The 13603-nt window shown below is 37.5% G+C and overlaps 1 protein-coding gene across 6 annotated transcripts in view; it reads right to left on the bottom strand.

The window, feature by feature from the left end:
* Positions 1 to 13603, bottom strand: part of SESTD1 (SEC14 and spectrin domain containing 1) — a 152914-nt gene that overhangs the window by 13947 nt on the left and 125364 nt on the right. For 5 of the 6 annotated variants that reach the window (XM_032292799.1, XM_032292800.1, XM_032292802.1 and 2 more), the window contains 4 exons: positions 13140 to 13221; positions 12330 to 12452; positions 10678 to 10869; positions 1813 to 1934 (listed from right to left, as the gene is read on the bottom strand). In XM_032292799.1, the coding sequence (XP_032148690.1) occupies positions 1813 to 1934; positions 10678 to 10869; positions 12330 to 12452; positions 13140 to 13221 (519 nt within the window). Of the gene's footprint in view, positions 1 to 1812; positions 1935 to 10677; positions 10870 to 12235; positions 12453 to 13139; positions 13222 to 13603 lie in introns of those variants that run through there. The other variant, XM_032292804.1, reaches the window with a different exon arrangement.

The raw sequence follows: 13603 nt of genomic DNA, 5'->3' as shown, positions 1-13603 counted from the left end.
GAAGTTAAATGATGTAAGCAAGGTCACACAGGGAAAAACCAGAATTTGACGCTAGGTCTTCGCGCAGTGAATCCAGAGAGATCATCAATCTCTTTTATTTTACCAGGAGATGGTATAAAAGACAAATCTGTATAACCTGCCAAACAAACTTTACATGACACAGATTACCATCATATTAGCAATTACGGAGAACATTGTACACAACTTTGCATAATATTTAATTTAGCAAAATATCTAAAAGAGATATACATAAATTTTAATATGAATATAAAATGGAATAAAATGGCAATTCCAAAATATTAAAGGTGGGTATTTGTGAACTTTGAATATACAGTACTATCATTCTTTTATCTTAAAAAGATGAGGAAAGACCCATGGGCTGTTTGTGAAAAACAGACGAGAAGCTAAAGCAAGCATACCAGGGAGAGGTGCTCCTATGCTGACCTGGTTAGAAGAGGAGACTGTGTGACAACTGGCTGTGAAATGTCGGAATCAGGGAGGGTAAGGGATCCTGAAATGGAACTATAAGAATCACGCCTATAATTTTGTTACTAGTTGAATTTTGTCTCTTTTATTGGAGATGTATAATACGACTTTAGGTGACTGTAGGCTACTTCTGATTGTTTAAGTTTAGACATGGCTTGAGATTACATAAATACAGACTATGAATAATATTCTTTCAAGGGAATAAAATGCCATCTTTTCAATATCAATCCCAAATAATCACTGCAAGATCATGGCACAGTAGTAGCAGTGCTTATTATGAGTCAGATCTGTTTTAAGTACTGTATATTTATTTAGCTCAGGTAATTCCCCCACCCCCATAACCTGAGGAGGTATGAGTGTTACATCGCTGTTTTTAGATGAGGGAGTTGAGGCACAAAGAGGTTAAGTGGCTTGCCCAAGGTGTTATAGTGAGTATGTGGTGGAGCTGAGAGCACTGGCTCCAGAGTCCACAGATGCACTCATCACACTATACCACAATGTTAAGGATACTTATATTTTTACTTAGTGGTTTGGTTATGCTATCATTTGAATTAAATATCCTCTGGATTACGTCTAAATTATTTTTGCTAAGAATCAGGTTTAAATCACCAAGGATAAAGTGCCTACTGATTTTTTTCCTGGTCCATTTATTTTGCATCAGATTATTTCATATTTTTATAATTGACTATTATTTGACATGGAAAGATGTTAGAAAATCAGGACCCCATCCCTTCACACATAAAGAAGTTAGAATGCCATATAGCTGAGTGCAAAGAGAATGGGTCTGGAGCCAGACAGACCTGAGATTGTATCCTTACTCTGTCACTTAGAAGCTGTGAAATCCTGAGAGCCTTACTTAATCTCCCTGGGCCTCAGTTTCTTCATTTGTAAATCAGGAATAATCATACTGGTCTGGTCCTCTTTGGTCAAAAGTAATGAAGGTGAAGTGTTTCACTTGGTACTTGGCGTATATTATGAACTCACTAAACATTAGTCCCTTGTCCCCTCTTCCTTTTCCTGAATGAAGCCCCAAGTCACACTACTCCCTACCATTATAGCCAAGTCTAGAACCCAATGTCTTAATCTAGTCAATGATCATTCTACAACAAGCTGTCAAGAAGCAACACATTTGATGTCAGCAAGTACCATCACTGTGGCTAAGAGCTGTGTGAATTTCTTTTCATTTTAAACTAATTTATTGTAGGAGTTAAAGATGTGGACCAAACCTAATTTACTTAGCTTTTTAAAGAACAGATTTCCTCTTTTAATGATTTCACTTTAAGACCACACCAATAAAAAATAAAATTATAAGAACATGCTCCATACCCATCAGGATAAACTACAGGAACAGTTAATCTATCCAAAAGTGATTTCCCAACTGCTTCAATTTCATCAAATTGCTCCTCATCATTAATAGCTTCAGGCTCTTCTGGACAGTCCTGCAAAATCTGTAACAAACAAAAAAGCAGTATCAATCAAGAGATACAGAAAGGTCTGTAGTTTCAGAGAATCCGAAGGGGGGAAAAAAAAGACACAGAAATGGAATCAAGCTCACATAAAGGCATTTTTTGTTTTTAACATCTTCAAGTACACGATATAAGATTGATCTATTATTGCTAAATGCTCAAGAAATTCAAACAACAAAATGAAATAACATAATTCCTACTAACAATATGGTGATTTCCAAGAAAGAAAATGCTAGACTACTATTTGAAAAATAAGTTCACTTTATGTTTATTTAGCAGCCTGGAAGGTAAAGGAGGTATAGACTCTGTTCTCAAAGAACATAAAGACATTGCAAATGAAAAACTATTATAAATAAAAAACAACAAAATACAAACATGTAACTGATGTGATGACTTAGCTAGATAATATTTAACAACTGATCTGCTGGCTTGAGTTAACTGATGTAAATGATTAGGTTATAATTCAGATATGAGAATCTCTATAATCCTTGATGAGATATAGTTCTTTATTTTCACCTTAACCATTATCAATTAAATTAAACTACAAGGAAGAGCTGCTAAATTTGAGAGAGAAGAAAAAGAAGTATTATTCATTATCAAAACTTTTTTTTGCATTACACTTTATGTCAACCAATCATGTTTACTTTAGCATTACTGAGGAACAGACAATTTTGTATTTTAAAACTCAAGATTTAGATATTTTTCTAATCATTATACAATTTGTTTACAGTTGTGGTTATTTATATTGATGCTTTATTTTGTTTATGCTTGATTTACTTATCTTTGTACAACCTAATTAAATCAAATTTAAATCAAATTTACTATAACCAAAGTTTTAGGTAACAGAAAAAAATGGAAACAAAATTCTGTTAAAAAACCCTCTCAATTTTATTCGTTCTAATATCACTCATCAAAAGGTAGTTAAAAGTAGTATTCTAGGAGACGGATCCAAGATGGCCAATTAGGAGCAGCTCAGGATTGGAGCTCCCAGGGAAAGAGTGGACGGTGAGTGGACGCCGCATTTCCAGACGGATTTTTATTGCCCACAGACCAGGAGATTGCCAGGTGGGGGAGCCCCAAGAGTCGCCAGCATGGCTGGTCTCCGCACAAAATACATGGGTCGAGGAGCCATTTTAGCTGGGGATTGGAGCTCCCTGGAGACAGAGTCGCCCATTAAACTGATAAAAGGGGTACTGAAACAGGGAGCCAGGCCAGGAGATTCCTGGGCAAAAAAGTACCACAAATCTCAGCGTGGCTGTTTCAGCTGGCACAGTGGGTCGCCACATGGGAAATCACACAGATCCCAGCACCTTTTCAACAGGCGACTGGAACACCTGGGAGTCACCCATTCAACTGAAAAAAAAAAAAGGGGGTCTGAGGCAGGGAGCCAGGTGATCAGGCTCAGCCGGCCCCACACCCACAAAAAAACAGCAATCTTAAACGCACTGTATTGAGAGTTTCACAGCAAGCGCTGCTGAACCTGGGACGGTCCAGCTCTGTGGGGAAGGGGTGTCCACCATTACCAAGGCCATCCACCACTACCGAAGTAGTACACCATTGCTGAGGCAGCCCACCATTGCCGAGGCAGCCCACCATTGCCAAGGCAGCCCGCCACTACAGAGAGAGTCCACCTTTACAGAGGTGGGCTGCCACTGCCAAGGCAGTTCTAACTATCCATGTATAAACAGGACTGCAGGGAAGTTCACACGGCAGCTGGGCAGAGCCCACAGCAGCTCAGCAAAGCCTCTGCAGGCAGACTGTGACTAGGCTGCCTCTTTGCTGGGCAGGGCAGCCCTGAAAAAAGGCAGCAGCATGACAGAAACTTATAAATAAAGCCCTAACTACCAGGGAGAGAGCACCTGGGGAACAAAAAAAGGGCATTTATGAGTTCTGCTGCAGCAGACTTTTAAACGTACCTGCCCAGCAGCTCTGAATGAACAACGGAGCTCACAGCTCAGCACTTGAGCTCCTATAAAGGACAGTCTGTCTCCTCAAGCAGCTCCCTGACCCCTGTATATCCAAAGAGTCACCTCATAAAGGAGAGCTCAGGCTGACATCTGGTGGGTATCCTTCTGGGACAAAGATAGCAGAAGAAGAAAGTGGCAGCAACCCTTACTGTTGTACAGCCGTTGCAGGTGATCCCCAGGCAAGCAGGGCCTGGAGTGGACCTCAGCAGTCCTACAGCAGAGGGGCCTGTTAAAAGGAAAACTAAAAAACAGAAAGAAATAACTTCCTCATCAACAAACTGGATGTCCACTCTGAAACCTAATCTGAAAGTCAACAACTACAAAGATGACAGGTGGATAATTCCACAAAGATGGGAAGAAACCAGTACAAAAAGGATGAAAACACCTGAAACCAGAACACCTCTCCTCCTACAAGGGATCACAACTCGTCACCAGCAAGGGAACAAGGCTGGATGGAGAATGAGTGTGATGAATTGGCAGAAACAGGCTTCAGAAGGTGGGGAATAGGAAACTTCTCCGAGCTAAAAGAACATGTTCTAACCCAATGCAAAGAAACTAAGAACTGTGAAAAAAGATTTGACGAAATGCTAATGAGAATAAACTGCTTAGAGAAAAATATAAGTGAATTGATGGAGCTGAAAAACACAACACGAGAACTTCGTGAAGCATACACAAGTTACAACAGCCGAAATGACCAAGCAGAAGAAAAGATATCAGAGGTCGAAGATCAAGTCAAAGAAATAAAACGAGAAGGCAAGATTAGACAAATAAGGGTAAAAAGGAATGAATAAAGTCTCCAAGAAATATGGGACTGTGTGAAAAGACTTAATCTACGTTTGATAGGTGTAACTGAATGTGATGGAGAGAATGAATCCAAGTTGGAAAATACTCTTCAGGATATTATCCAGGAAAACTTCCTCAACCTAGCAAGGCAAGCCAATATTCAAGTCAAAGAAATACAGAGAACACCACAAAGACATTCCTCAAGGAGAGCAACCCCAAGGCACATAATCGTCAGATTCACCAGGGTTGAAATGAAGGAGAAAATGCTAAGGGCAGCCAGAGAGAAAGGTCGGGTTACCCACAAAAGGAAGCCCATCAGACTCACAGCACATCTCTCAGCAGAAACCCTACAGCCAGAAGAGACTGGGGGCCAATATTCAACATCCTTAAAGAAAAGAACTTTCAACCCAGAATTTCATAACCAGCCAAACTAAGCTTCATAAGTGAAGGAGAAATAAAATCTTTTATGAACAAGCAAATATTTAGAGATTTCATCACCACTAGGCCTGCCTTACAAAAGCTCCTGAAAGCAGCACTAAAGATAGAAAGGAACAACCAGTACCAGCCACTCCAAAAACATACCAAATGGTAAAGAGCACCGACAGAATGAAGAAACTGCAACTAATGGGCAATATAGTCAGCTAGCATCAAAATGGCAGGATCAAATTCACATATAACAATATTAACCCTAAATGTAAATGGGCCACAAACCCCAATCAAAAGACACAGACTGGCAAATTGGATAAAAAGTCAAAACCCATCTGTGTGCTGTTTCCAGGAAACCCATCTCACGTGCAAGGATACACAAAGGTTCAAAATAAAGGGATGGAGGAAGACTTACCAAGCAAATGGAGAGCAAAAAAAAGCAGGAGTTGCAATTCTCGTCTGTGATAAAATAGACTTTAAACCAACAAAGATCAAAAGAGACAAAGAAGGACATTACATAATGGAAAAATGATCCATGCTACAAGAGGAGCTAACAATCCTAAATACATACCACCCAGTACAGGAGCACCCAGATACATAAAGCAAGTTCTTATGACCTACAAAGAGACTTAGACTCTCACACAATAATAGTGGGAGACTTTAACACCTCATTGTCAATATTAGACAGATCAATGAGACAGAAAATTAACAAGGATATCCAGGACTTGAACTCAGATCTGGAACAAGCAAACCTAATAGACATTTACAGAACTCTCTACCCCAAATCCACAGAATATACATTCTTCTCAGCACCACATCACACCTACTCTAAAACTGACCACATAATTGGAAGTAAATCACTCCTCAGCAAATGCAAAAGAACAGAAATCATAACATTCTCTCAGACAACCGTGCAATCAAGTTAGAACTCAGAATTCAGAAACTAACTCAGAACCGCACATCTTCATGGAAACTGAACAACTAGCTCTTGAATGTTGACTGGATAAACAATGAAATGAAGGCAGAAATACAGTTGTTCTTCGAAACCAATGAGAATGAAGACACAACATACCAGAATCTCAGGCACATTTAAAGCAGTGTCTAGAGGAAAATATATAGCAATAAATGCCCACATGAGAAGCAAGGAAAGATCTAAAATCGACACCCTATAGTCAAAATTGAAAGAGCTAGAGGAGCAAAATAAAAAAAACTCAAAACCTAGCAGAAGACAAGAAATAACTAAGATCAGAGTAGAACTGAAGGAGGTAAAGACACAAAAAAACCCTTCAAAAAATCAATAAATCCAGGAGCTGGTTCTTTGAAAAGATCAACAAAATAGACCACTAGCCAGATTAATAAAAAAGAATAATCAAATAGATGCAATAAAAAATGATAAAGGTGATATAATCACAGATTCCACAGAAATGCCAACCATCATCAAAGATTATTACAAACAACTCTATGCACATAAACTAGTAAAGCTGGAAGAAATGGATAAATTCCTGGACACTTGCATCCTTCCAAGCCCAAACCAGGAAGAAGTCGAAATCCAGAATAGACCAATAACAAGGGCAGAAGTGGAGGCAGCAATTAAGAGCCTACCACCCAAAAAAAGCCCAGGTCCAGACGGGTTCACAGCCGAATTCTACGAGACATACAAAGAGGAGCTGGTACCATTCCTTCTGAAACTATTCCAAATAATCCAAAAAGAGGGAATCCTTCCCAAATCATTTTATGAAACCAACATCATCCTGATACCAACACCTAGCAGAGACTCAACAAGAAAAGAAAACTTTAGGCCAATATCCATGATGAACACAGATGCAAAAATATTCAATAAAATACTAGCAATCCTATTGCAACAGCACATCAAAAAGCTTATCCACCATGATCAAGTAGGCTTCATTCCAGGGATGCAAGGCTGGTTCAACAAATGCAAGTCTATAAACGTAATTCACCACATAATCATGTGGTTTTTGTCTTTGGTTCTGTTTATCTCAATTGATGCTGAGAAGGCCTTTGACAAAATTCAACAGCCCTTTATGCTAAAAACCCTCATTAACTAGGTATTGATGGAACGTATCTCAAAATAATAAAAGCTATTTATGACAAACCAACAGCCAATATCATACTGAATGGACAAAAACTGGAAGCATTCCCTCTTAAATCTGGCACTAGACAAAGATGCCCTCTCTCACCACTCCTATTCAATACAGTATTGGAAGTTCCAGCCAAAGCAATCAGACAAGAAAAATAAATAACAGGTATTCAAATAGGAAAGGAGGAAGTTAAATTGTCTCTATTTGCAGATGACATGAATGTATACTTAGAAGACCCCATCGTCTCAGCCGAAAATCTCCTGAAACTGATAAGCAACTTCAGCAAAGTCTCAGGATACAAAATCAATATACAAAAATCACAAGCATTCTATACACCAATAACAGACTTAAAGAGAGCCAAATCAAGAACGAACTGCCATTCACAATTGCTACAAAGAGAATAAAATATCTAGGAATACAACAAAACAGGAAACATAAAGGACCTCTTCAAGGAGAACTACAAACCAGTGCTCAAGGAAATAAGAGAGGACACAAACAGATGGAGAAACATTCCATGCTCATGGATAGGAAGAATCAATATTGGAAAATAGCCATACTGCCCAAAGTAATTTACAGATTTAATGCTAACCCCATCAAGCTACCAATGACCTTCTTCACAGAACTGGAAAAAACCACCTTAAACTTCATATGGAACCAAAACAGAGCCCACATAGCCAAGTCAATTCTAAGCGAAAAAAAAAAAAAAAAAAAAACAAAGCCGGAGGCATCGTACTACCAGACTTCAAACTATACTACAAGGCTACAATAATCAAAACAGCATGGTACTGGTACCAAAACAGAGATATAGACCAATGGAACAGAACAGAGGCCTCGGAGGCAACACCACACATCTACAACCATCTGATCTTTGACAAAACTGGCAAAAACAAGCAATGGGAAAAGGATTCCCTGTTTAATAAATGGTGCTGGGAAAACTGGCTGGCCATGTGTAGAAAGCAGAAACTGGACCCCTTCCTGACATCTTACACTAACATTAACTCCTGTGGACTAAAGACTTAAATATAAGACCTAACACCATAAAAATTCTAGAAGAAAACCTAGGCAAAACCATTCAGGACATAGGCATAGGCAAAGACTTCATGACCAAAACACCAAAAGCCTTGGCAACAAAAGCCAAAATAGACAAATGGGACCTAATCAAACTCTACAGCTTCTCCACAGCAAAAGAAACAGTCATTAGAGTGAATCAGCAACCAACAGAATGGGAAAAAATTTTTGCAATCTACCCATCTGACAAAGGGCTAATATCCAGAATCTACAGAGAACTAAAACAGATTTACAAGAAAAAAGCATATTCAAATGGGTGAAGGATATTAACAGATACTTTACAAAAGAAGACATACAGGAGGCCAACAAACATATGGAAAAGAAAGCTCATCATCACTGGTCATTAGAGAAATGCAAATCAAAACAACACTGAGATACCATCTCACACCAGTTAGAACGGTGATCATTAAAAAGTCTGGAGACAACAGATGCCGGAGAGAATGTGGAGAAATAGGAACACTTTTACACTGTCGGTGGGAGTGTAAATTTGTTCAACCATTGTGGAAGGCAGTGTGGCGATTCCTCAAGGACCTAGAAATAGAAATTCCATTTGACCCAGCAATCCCATTACTGGGTATATATCCAAAGGATTATAAATCATCCTACTATAAGGACACATGCACACAAATGTTCACTGCAGCACTGTTTACAATAGCAAAGACCTGGGACCAACCCAAATGCCCATCAATGATAGACTGGACAGGGAAAATGTGGCACATATATACCATGGAATACTATGCACCCATAACAAACGATGAGTTCGTGTCCTTTGTAGGGACATGGATGAACCTGGAAACCATCATTCTCAGCAAACTGACACAAGAACAGAAAATGAAACACCGCATGTTCTCCCTCATAGGTGGTTGTTGAACAATGAGAACACATGGACACAGGGAGGGGAGCATCACACACTTGGGTCTGTTGGGGGGAAACAGGGGAGGGACAGCAGGGGGTGGGGAGTTGGGGAGAGAGAGCATGGGGAGAAATGCCAGATACCGGTGATGGGGAGGATCATAGCAAATCACACTGCCATGTGTGTACCTATGCAACAATCTTGCATGTTCTTCACATGTAACCCAAAACCTAAAATGCAATTAACTTTTTAGAATATTATTTTTTTATCAGTGATGCTAGACACTGGGCCAGTGGTCACCGTTTGACAGTGAGGTAGTCGGGGAAGCAGTACTGTGACTACAAGAGGTAGGAGGGAGCTTCTGGGTGATGGTAATGTTCTGTTTTTTTTTGAACAGTACACTGATTACACAGGTTTGTTCACTTTGTGAAATCTCACTGCACAGAATACTTGTGGTCTTATGTTTTCTATGTTAATAGTATACTTCATAATAAAAAAAATTCTCATTGTAACAATCAATGGATAAACAAGTTACAGCATTTTGTTATACTTTTATTTATCTTAATTAGGCCTATGTTAATCAAACATTGATCTGTGGAGTTCAACGACCAGCTGACAATGAGTTAACTATGACACTTCCCAACAGATGTACTTCATAATTCAGAAAGAAACTGCTTAATTCCTGACGTTCCTTGCAACATCTGTTCTACACATCAGGTTAGGTTTGCTAATACCTCAAAATGTATTCAACATTCCCTATATATAATCTTTTATTGTAAGAGATCAAAACAAAAATAGTTCCTTTTGGGTATGTAAGGCTTGGATACAATAAATTCTTACTATGAAGAGTAAGAAAAAGGTTCTATTGAAAATTTTTCCAAATAACACTGTATATTTTATTATTTGTTTTTGGAATTAATGACCTTAATTCATTATAACAAATTCTAGAATAAATCTTTAAGCAACATATATAAAAAAGCATTTTACTTTTGTCCTTATTCTTATTTTTTAATGTCTCTACTTAAATTATAAAATCACAAGGTGCCATTTTAAAAATATGTGACAATTAACAGCAGTTGCCAAAGCAAAAATTTTCCCTTCCTGGCATAATGGAAGAGATTGAACTCATGATACTTCAAATAACAGAGGGCATATTCTGGACACCAGGCTTGGTCAGGAGAGAAGCAGTGTAAAGATAAGACTACCACAAGGTTCTGGATTTCTCTAATCACGGCTCTCCAGCACTGGTAAGGATTAAGAAAATTTCATTTGAACTCTCTAAGGCAATATATTATAACTAAACAAACTGTAACAATGGAACTAATATAAATATTGAAAAATAGATTAGTTATATAATTACATTACTAAAATTAACATTTTTAAAGATATATAATAAATACCACTTTATTATATTTTATTTACTTTATTATTTATAATATATATTAATAAATAATATATTATTTACAATATATTACTTTATTATATTATATATTTTTTAATGAGAATACATTAAAAAAAGAAATGCAAACCTTTTCAGCATTTGAATGAAATGCAATAGCCATTTCCAACCTATGTACTCTCTCTTCAGATGCTATTGTAAATTGTTTCCATACTCTGTTCAACCGAGGAAGTGTATCTCCAGATGATCGAGAAGTGCAGCGCAAAGATTGGCATAACACAACTGTAGCCTGTAGCAACTGCCTGCCATAGTCATAAGTGCTCTAAAAAAGAAAAGTAAACATGAAATTATAATAAAAGAATTTTTAAGAGAAGGACAGGGAAAGTGTGCAGGAAGACTGTTGTTGCATTATTAAGTGACACTACTAGAAATCAATACTAATCTAGTGGTACTTACTACTACAAATTAGCTGTGTATAAACAATAAAGGGGAAGCAATATTTTTAGTTAGTTTATAGTAAGTTTCCTGGCCAGGCACAATGGCTCCTGCCTGTAATCCCAGCACTTTGGGAGGCTGCGGAGGGAAGATCGCTTGAAGGTAGGAGTTCAATACCAGCCTAGCCAACATAGCAAGATCCTGTCTCAAAAAAAATGAAAAAAATTAGTTGAGTGTGGCCACACTTGCCTGTATTCCCAGCTACTCTGGAGGCTGAGGCAGGAGGATCACTTGAGCCCAGGAGTTTGAGGATGCAGTGAGCTACGACTGTGCTACCACATAACATCCTGGGTGACAGAGCAAGGCCTTATCTTGAAAAAAATTTAATTTTTAATTAGAAAGTTTCTTTCTGTTAAATTTCCCCACTTTATTCTGTTTCCCCCATCTCAGTCTGCTAAATTTCACTGGCTAGAAAGAATGTCTGCTTATGAATTAAACTACTTTCAAAAGTAGGTGAAATTAGGCACTTCATATTCTACATAGGAAACTACACCTGTTACAACGTAAACTCATTAGGAAAAATAAATTAAGATACTTTTCAGCCAGGTGTGGTGGCTCACCTCTATAATACTAGCACTTAGGGAGGCCAAGGTGGGTGGACCACTTGAGGTCAGGAGTTCGAGACCAGCCTGACTAACATGGTGAAACCCCATCTCTGCTAAAAATACAAAATGTAGCCGGGTGTGATGGCAGGTGCCTGTAATCCTAGCTGCTCAGAGGGGAGGATGAAGCAGGAGAATTGCTTGAAGCTGGGAGGCAGAGGTTGCAGTGAGCCAAGATCACACCATTACACTCCAGCCTGGGTGACAGAGTAAGACTCTGTCTCAAAAAAAAAAAAAAAAAAAAAAAAAAGATACTTTTCATCACAAAAAAGTTCCATATTATTACGCCAACACTAGTAAGATGCAGCAAGCGAGGTTTCTTATTTACTGATATTAACTTCCATTTCATATTAACTTCTATTAATATCAGTAAGTTCATTTTGTTAATATGAGTAAATAAGTTCATTCTGTTAATATGAATGAACAGTTGGATTGCCTTAAAAATGTCATAATATATAACATAATTCAGAGGGACCATGTAGAACCTGTATTCAAGGAAACATAAACCCTCTCAAGTTTATGCAGGCTAGTTTTGATGCACCAGCTGACATTTTCTTAATTCTGTGATACTTCTGGAATAACAAAACTAACCTTCTTGGACTTGGAGGGTAAAGTTACATTATAATCATGCAGAAAGCTATTCAAACACTGAGCTTGTGGAAAAGGAAGATAACCAGTTTTGCACCTGTGCAACATCAACAAATTTTCTATGCTTTTCCAGCAAAACTTTCGTTTCTTGAGCATCATCGCCCAATCTGATGTGGGTCTTAAGCAGAGCATCCAGGAGTTCACTTAGCCATTCTACTGCCTAAACAAAAAGACATAACAATGAAGCTGGATTCAGAACTCTTTACTTACTGTATCAAAATGTCATATTTATATAGAGATTACTATCATGTGATTAATGAATCCGTTAATTATAACCTAGTCTTAAAAGCTTATTTCATTCAGTGACAAACTACTCAAAATTCTTTAAATCTGAAGGCAAGACATACTAAAGAAAAGCATTCTTTTAAAATTAATATCACATCATAAGATCATGTATTTCTGTATATAGATCCATCAGGATTGCATTACAGATTTGTGTTACTACATAAAATCATAAATTTTCTCTAAAACTGAAATGATGTTCTCTGATGATAATGACAAAAGATATCAAATTGTTTATATGGTATTGAAAATTCTCTTGCAGGCTAAAATGCAATGAGCTGCACCAGATTTTATCCTGGATGTAACTGACAACCTAATCAACAATAATAAATAATAAACGATCCCAATCTCTAGCTCAATAGAGGATTTCATTGAGAAGATTAAGTTAAATGAGATCAATAAACTGGCTGGGAATACCAAAGTTTATTCTTCAATAGGATAAACTAGAATCTGACTTGAAGAATTTACTTTTTTAGAACCATGAAAAGTACACTTTTGTTTGTAGTTAAATGAAATCAATCTTCTAAGAAAAGCTAACTATATAACATAGCTGACTGGTCCTTACCTGGGCAGCGTCTTCTTCGCATTTAAACAACTGCACCATCTGAAGCATCTTTAACCTTCGCACATCTACCATGTCTTCACATCTAATGAACCCAAACATAAATTTAACTCATCATTTCTGTTTTGTTGATTACTGTAACATCATCATTTGGCACATGTGTTTTATAGTACACTAAAATATTTAGTGCTACACAATGGAGAATGCAAGTATTTTGTATTATTTTGTAAGAATGTTAGGGATATCTCTATCAATGTTACATCAGAACCTCAAAATACCCTAATGATACTCAATAAAAAACCCTCTTAAGGACAGCATGTATTCTGCAAAACGTTAAAGCAAAATGTAATTACAATAGTACACTAACCCCCCCAAAAAAATCTCCATTGACATTTAATATTAAACAAGCTTCAAGGATAAAAGTATAATGTTTCTCAAATACAGGAAGATTTTTTTTGAGGCAAGGT

This window comes from Sapajus apella, unplaced genomic scaffold (genome assembly GCF_009761245.1).
Source record: "Sapajus apella isolate SASKATOON/1434 unplaced genomic scaffold, GSC_monkey_1.0 scaffold28, whole genome shotgun sequence".
NCBI lineage: Eukaryota > Metazoa > Chordata > Mammalia > Primates > Cebidae > Sapajus > Sapajus apella.
The sequence above is the reverse complement of the archived record's forward strand: the minus strand, read 5'-3'. Positions and strand labels throughout refer to the sequence as shown.